General features: G+C 41.7%; 1 protein-coding gene across 1 annotated transcript; it reads left to right on the top strand.

Moving 5' to 3' along the window:
* The first annotated feature begins 5,980 nt into the window (after nucleotides 1-5,980).
* Nucleotides 5,981-7,456, top strand: LOC308142377 (uncharacterized protein). The gene is made up of 3 exons (XM_080512742.1): nucleotides 5,981-6,709; nucleotides 6,851-6,918; nucleotides 7,317-7,456. Exons 1-3 carry the CDS (start codon nucleotides 6,242-6,244, stop codon nucleotides 7,417-7,419), a joined length of 639 nt encoding a protein of 212 aa, XP_080368868.1. The 5' UTR covers nucleotides 5,981-6,241; the 3' UTR covers nucleotides 7,420-7,456.
* Nucleotides 7,457-7,570: the final 114 nt, after the last annotated feature.

Genomic DNA, 7,570 nt, shown 5'->3' with positions numbered 1-7,570 from the left:
AATTGAATTTAATTTCTTATTCTGGTCAATCAAGAGTGCTGTTGCGATACATTTTATTGCAAGAACACCTTAAAGGGTTATAAAATTAAACAGCAGAAGACTATTTATGTGTCATAATGTGGCATTATAGAAGGTGGGCCACAATTCCTGGACGATTGCTGCAGTTGAGCGAAGGCATTTTCGCAGGTCTCTCGCAGGGATATCTGAAGGGTGCTTGATAATAAAACCCAAGTTACCTCCTCCTCCTCCTCCTCCTCCTCCTCCTCCTCCTCCAGAACAACTCTCACCCACACAACTCCCCCTTTTTTTTTTAACTGGAGTCTGGATGTTTCCCCCTCACTCTGTCACATTGGCTCTGGACTGTCACAGAAACAGCTTGTGATCCAAACCCCTCTCCTCCTCTCTTCACTTACATAAATGCCACATACTGTTGAAGTCCTGAACCATATTTTTAGACTGGCATAGACAGGGCCGATAATGATGCCAGCCATCAACGGTCCCCATTATGTAACATGGGAAAGAGGTGAGGGCAGGTGCACATGCATGACACTTTCCTCCACAGCACACGATGCTTTCCAACACATGTCTGGCAGACGTGCTCGGATACTGCAGGTACGAGCACTCTCACACACACTGTAAACAATGAGGCGTGGACCGTATATCATTTCGTGCATCCATGCAACACCGTGAAAAGCAATCTCTCTGCAGCCCACCACAAGCTCAGTTGTCTGGAAACCGTCCAACAAAGCCAAACATGGACTTTACGTGGCCGTTCAGTCACCTCAGTCAAAAACAGAGATTTTGCGTTCATGAATAATTGAACAGCTGCAGCAGAAGTTGAGATAAAGTTCTCATAATGTGACGTTGTGTAATCAGTTTACATTTTTGAAAAACTTTGAGATGCTATGAGATCAAAGGATTTTTTTCTTTTTTTTTGAAGGTGTTTAATCTCCAGCAGAGGAGCTCTTTATTCACACTTATCAGTGAACTACCAATCAACCTATAGCCTGTCAGGACAGCATCAAACTGGTGTTGCTTTTTTTTTTTCTGTTCTTTTCCTCTACCTTCAAATTGTGTTTGGTACAAAAACATCCACGGAAAGAAAACAAGTCTTTTTTTTCATATTCTTTGTATTGTTTTGACAGAGTAAAGGAGAAAAGACAGTTAGAGGTGCTGATCAGCAGCTACTTTAGTCAGACTGGAAACAACATCCCAGCTGTATGGCTCATTCCAAAAAGTAATTAATTCTTTTGATAATAACAAAATAAAGATTTCCTTTAAATGATGCTCTTTGGATTTAATATGCCAATGCTTCCCACTAGTGGGACGTCGTGGTAGTTGAATAACATGTTAATTAAGTTGTATTATTTATTGTAGCTGAAATAATTTCAGCAGTGGTGGAAACAGATGGTAAGGGTGGTAAGATGGTGCAGTGGTTAGCACTGTCACCTCGAGAATAACAAAGTTCAATTCCAGGGCAGAGAGCCTCTCTGTGTGGAGTTTTCCTTGGGTAACAGGGACTTTCCACAATCTGAAGATATGATGATCCAATCAATTAATGGTTTTAAACTGGCTGCACATTGAACTGTGTGCAGGGAGGAGTGTTTCTCTGTGTTTGCCCATGCAAATGATGTTGACATATTCTGGTTCTTCCATTTTTTTTCACCTATTATGAGCTTGGATTGCCTCCATCACTGAACAGCCAAGTCAAGGAAAGCTATAAAGCTATAAAAAGACATGAAAAATCTTGATGACCTGGGAAAAGTGTCCATTGCTCTTCTTTTTGAAATCACTATGAGTAAAAGAAACTTTATTGCAGCTTTTTGGAGGATTTTACCTACCTTTTGCCTATCAGTGCTTCATTTTGTCTTGACTCATTGCAGCACAACTTTACAAAGAGAACACAGTGGGGCCAGTGAGGCCATGAAGGGATTTCCAAGAAACAAGGTGTGCTACAGCTTTACCTTGGTGAATTCTCTCCACTCTTCAACGCTGGACACAGCACTCGGCTGAGGCAATGCTTCACAGAAACTTACTCTAATCGACATGACACACTGTCTGACACAGAGGGAATCTGGAATGGGGAGGCCAAATAAATACAAAAAAATCAACAGATAAACAACAGAGAGACACTCAAACCTGTGCTGTGGCGGCAGAACCATGTTTACATGGCCCTTGGAGCCAAAAAAAAAAACCAACAACAAAAAGAGAGAAAAGACAAGTGTGATGATTTGCCTGGCTGAAACTTGAAAAGTAAAAGAAAATATATAAATAACACAACCAGATGAAGACGGAGTTAATCAAACAAAGCTGGAATAAACAACCTGACAATTTCCATTCAACACATTTGGATGCTGACAAACAAGCCAAGGATAATGCAAGGATTGATTGCTGTGAGTTTCTCTCTAAATTAAGCCTCTTACCTGGTAGGTAATTAGGAAGTGAGCAGATGCTGGTATTGAGCGCTTTGAGCGCCTGAGAGAGGCAGTAATTGTTTTCTGTTGATTACGTGGCCTTTTGACAGAAAAATGGGTCACTGCAGTAGTGACCACTAACTTGGAGGAGAAGACATTCCAGTACACAGCGATCACACAAGAGAGAGGCAGCTTTTACATGCACACGTTTCCTGTATTTGTGTCATGTTGTTAACCCAACTTTTGAAATAAAGGACACAGTCTTACTTTCTCTGTCAGCCAGCTGTGACCATTATTTGTGTGAATAATGGTATCACATTACAGCAAAACTCCCTTTTCTACATGTGGAAGAACTTTTGTCCTATAATTATCTCATTCATGTCCTCATTGGCTGCTTTTCAGCAAAACTATCACTGCCCCCCCCTCAATTTCCCTCCTCAGGTTGACTGGCTGGTCGTTCAGCAGTGGTTAAATATGCTTCCTTTTAGGTCATTATTGTTTGGATTTCTTTTAAGACTAAGCCAAGTCAAGCTCTTAAACAAACATGTTTCCCTTACATAACAATGGAAAACCATTGAAAAGAACCAGTCCACAATATTCCAGTTTAACCTATTTTCTTTTTTTTTTAAGTATCCTTGTGTCTTCTAAGTCACAAAAAAGCAACATTTCCAATGTGTTTATTGGAAGCATCTGCACATATTTATCCTGGAAAGAAGCATTAAAAAGCATGACAAGTACTTTCTGTGTTAGTATATGTCAAAATGGAAGGGTTTTCTTTCTTGATTTCTGGCTCCATCTTCTGGTAAAATTCATGAGACAACGCAAAACCACTTGTCCTGCAAACTCCAATCAGAGAAACACATCAAGTGTCTCAGTAAACACTGAAAAGGCTTTTGCTTACTCTTCTTTGTAGCCTCATCCCCATGACGTACATTAAATGCTAAAGCGACAGGCTTTAATTTATGGATGGTGATCCAGCAGATTAAGAAGGATCGCTCAAAGATAAACAAAGATGCCCCTCATTCTTTTACCACAGTTGAACTTTTCTTGGCTCTGCTGACTGTTGTCCTGACAACCTTATGTCAGAGTCACAATATCCCCTGTGTGTCAGCTCGCCTCATCTGTCCAGATGATTACGTTTGTGTAGGCCAAGCCTCGGTACAGTTGTTTTTATCTCAATGTAGAATGTATATTTCTTCCTAAAGTTTAAAAATCTGTACATGGGATAAGTGACTCTAAATTGCCTGTGGGTGTTATTGTATGTCTGTATCATTCTCTTTTCCTTCAATTAAGTTATATTTTTATTTAGAGTACCTTGCATAGCATAGGGGACCAATGGAGTATTCTGATTCTATGACCTGTGCTTGGAAGTGCTGAATTCATGTCATTTAAATGTGTGACAGTGTTTCAATAAGAGAGACGTCACAGGAGCATAAAACGCAAAACAGACCCTTTTGAAAGTAGAAATTTTCTGGAAAAAAAGGGGCAGAATCATTTAGGGATTTTAGTTTATTTTGGACACTTCTACTGCCAAAAATCTAAATAGATTCTTTGAATGTAATAGTGAAAGGGTTAAATATTTTTAAAGCAAAATCAAGATATATTTACATAAATAGGCATTTTTATGTTAACTTCTAAAAATATGCACTAAATGTAAGCTTTTTAGGACTCTCGGACTTGTTTGTTTATACAGGCTGTGTTTCCTCTTGATGCGTTAAAGTTCTAGACCATGTCATGTTTATCTACCTGGAAGTGAAGAGGCCCAGGAAACTTTACTGGAATACCGGCCAGCAGGCAGCTGGCCTTTTAAATACTCTCCACAGGTTTGTTTTCTACTAACATTTAGTAGATTTATATACAGTATATATATACTGTATATTCACAATAGTTTCACTTGTAGCTGCCCAAATTGAGCAGTTGAGTCGTAAAGAAAAGTTCTCACATATGTTCCCCTGCTGTTGGGGAGGAGATTAACATATTTTCCTCCTCTGCTGTTAAAAAGCAGCTGACAACATGACTTTTGAGAAGGATATGATATAGCTACAAAACTATGCCAAATCTAGAAATGTGGTTTTTTTTTTATATAGTCTTTCCCCAATTTGATAAGTTTCCATTTAGTGATGGAAGAAAATGCTTGAAAGTGGGAGAAGTCAGAGAAACCACAGCTATGGAGCAAGCTGGGCCACGGCCTCCATCTTGCAGCAGAACCGCCCCCTCGTCTGGAAGCTGTTGAATCCTTCTCCAGATGTGGCCGCCTGATCTCTTTAATGATACACTGGTGCAGGCTGAGAATAACAAAAATAGGGGTTGGACATAACACAAACAAGCAGCCAGAAAGGCGAGGCTGGAATCAAAGATTGATCGTGCATGTTTTTCTTTTGGTGACTGCAAGAATTTCATTCAACACAAATCTTTTGTATAAAAATCATGGAACTGTTGCATAACCATTTGGATGTGTCAGGGTTTTTGTTTTTGTTTTTTTCAGAGTTTTGTTGTGAAGGTCGTGGAAACAAGCTCGAGGTGATCCCATCTTCAGACTCAAATGGAAGCAAACTAAATACGGAGATGCCAAACAGGCAAGATGTTCTAAACGACTGAACGACTGAACAACTGAACGACTGAACGACGTCTGCAGCAAATCAGCTCTGTGCATTTTCTCCCAGTAACACCGGAGAATCTCTCTGACATGCAGCACATGTGAATGTGTGGAGAAAGTAAGAATTTCAATGACGAGACATCTAGGACCCCCCCACCCCCTTTTTTTTTGCACTCACAGTTTAGTCAAACGACAGGTGTCTTTGACTTGGTCGTCATCCAGTAAGAACAGGTTGCACAGCTGTCTGGCACACACATATGTGCACACACACGCACAGGCACACAAAGAGCAAAGAGGCTCTTAATGAAAGATAGCAAACAACATTTTTACTCGGGTGGGCTCTGGGTGCTTGTCGGACAGCTTTGGCTTTGAGGTGCTCCCGCTGTGTCTTTTGTATGTGCAAGTGGACCGAACAAAAGCTTATTGAGGAATCTCTGGGAAGCCCAAGGTGTTGGAAAGGAATGCCCCCTCTCTCCCTGGCCCAGTCCTTGAGTCTTAATCAGTCACCACAACCTCCCTCACAGGCTGACAAGGGCACTCACTCTTGGCCTCACTTGCCTCAATAAAACTTATTTTATGCATACAGAGAGCCAATGAGACGGACATGTCACTAATGTGATACAAGATTACAAACTGTTTAGTGTCTAAATTCTCAAGTTATGTGTTTCATAATCAGGGACATGTTGAAGAAAGACAAAATGTGTTTTTCATTATTATACATGTTGCTTGAAATGAATCATAAATTGCTAAAGAAAACCAGAGAGAGAAATTTAGCAGCAAAAGTGGAAACAGTTTTTATCCAGTAGAAATAATGGCAAGAAGACGGGTGTGTGTTCCCCTATAAGAAGGCGGAGTTTTCTCCCTGGGGTCCTGCGCCAAACTCTGTTATGCAACGGATACTCTGTTTCCCATCCTGATTTGGACTTACTCGAAAGTTTATATGCTGTGGGTCAGCCTGGAATCCGTTCACTGGACGTGTGACATGGTCTGGTTTGTGGATACGTCTGCAGCTATAGAAAAGCTATTTGCAAAGAAAAGCTTCTGTGAGAGGCTTTATTATTAGTCAGATAACTGTCTCTTCAGTCGTAAATCTGATTGAAAACTGACCTTGAACTGTGCCAAGGACCATACCTTTGGTGGTTAATGTTCAACTCTAGATGCTCTCTCTGTGCCTGATGAGGAGGGACTTGGAGATGGTAGTTTGACTCCAGCTTTCCAAAGACGCACGGACATGGGCACCGGGACAAGCCGCGGAAAGAAAGTGGCACCTTCGTGTGTCAGCGAGGTGAGCGTCGCCAAAACCGCGGCCAGTGTCGCGTCACCCAAACGAGACACGACTTTATTCAAGCCTCTCAAAATCCACGCGATTTTACGCAACGCGCGTAATCGCGCGCAACCGGACTGCCACAGTGAAGGGCAAGACTCAGACCTTTCTGCTGAGGACGACGATGTAGATGGAGAACTGGATACCGTTCTGGCAGATTACGAGGAGCGAGGTGAGAGAGTTTCTGTGAAGAAAAGTCCGACGAAGAAGTCTTTCATGAGGTCCAGGACTTATGGGCTGTGCCACTTTGGAAGGGGAGACACGGAGGACGAGCCACGTGTGCGACACAGCGGGACGACTGATGTAAACAAAAAGAACAAGTCGGCTTTTACGCACTCCGGAAAACACGCATCTCCATGTCCCACACAGCAACATGTAAGTGCATTGTATTGATTTACTCCATGAGAAATGTTATCAACGCACCTGCATTTCTGCTTTATTCAAGATACAAAAACTTTACTATGAATCACTCCTGTTTATTAAATGTTTTCCCGCTGTGTGGTGTTTGTCTGTCAGTCCTCCTCACAGGGCTTTTTGACAAGAGGGGCTTTGTTTGGAGCTGTTCCCACATCAGAAAAACAATCGTAAGTCGTATTAAATAATTGATGTCTGAGCTCAGTGGAGTAATAAAACGAGAAGGGCCAGATCAAATTCACCTTTAAGGGATCGAATACCTACCCATTGTACTCAGGGCAGATTAGACTTGGCAGACTTCATAGGGAAGGCACTGACACAAGTCGTTTGTTCGAGGTGAGTGAGGTGAGTGAGAATAAGTGCTAAGGAAGAAAACATTTAAATGCAAGCATGTTGGATAGATCATCTAGTTTTGTGGCATCCAAGATGACTTCACATGGTTTGATCTTTCCCAACGAAATGACATGTCTTGTACAGAAAAAAAACGACAATTTTCAAGCACACATCACACATTTTCTGTTATTCTGAATGTTTCCGACATGTTTCGCTCCTCTCTTTCTCTCTCCAGGACTTTTGGCAGCTGCCAGAGCTCTTCTCCCACCATGCCAGTCATCCTGTACGACGGATCAGAAGAAGAGCTGATGGACACTATTGAGAGGGAGTTTAGTTGACCTCCAGCTGAGAACACTGGCAATGCTGCTCGAGTTTTCAGCAGCCCGGATGGCATGAGATGTTTCATAGACAATATTGGTTAAAGAGAGAGAAATAGAGAGGAAACCAGGGTTTTACGCTGACAATTTTCTCACCAGGGCAGGCTGCATG

This window comes from Blennius ocellaris (genome assembly GCF_963422515.1).
Source record: "Blennius ocellaris genome assembly, chromosome: 17".
In the NCBI taxonomy this organism is placed as follows: Eukaryota; Metazoa; Chordata; class Actinopteri; order Blenniiformes; family Blenniidae; genus Blennius; species Blennius ocellaris.
The sequence above is the reverse complement of the archived record's forward strand: the minus strand, read 5'-3'. Positions and strand labels throughout refer to the sequence as shown.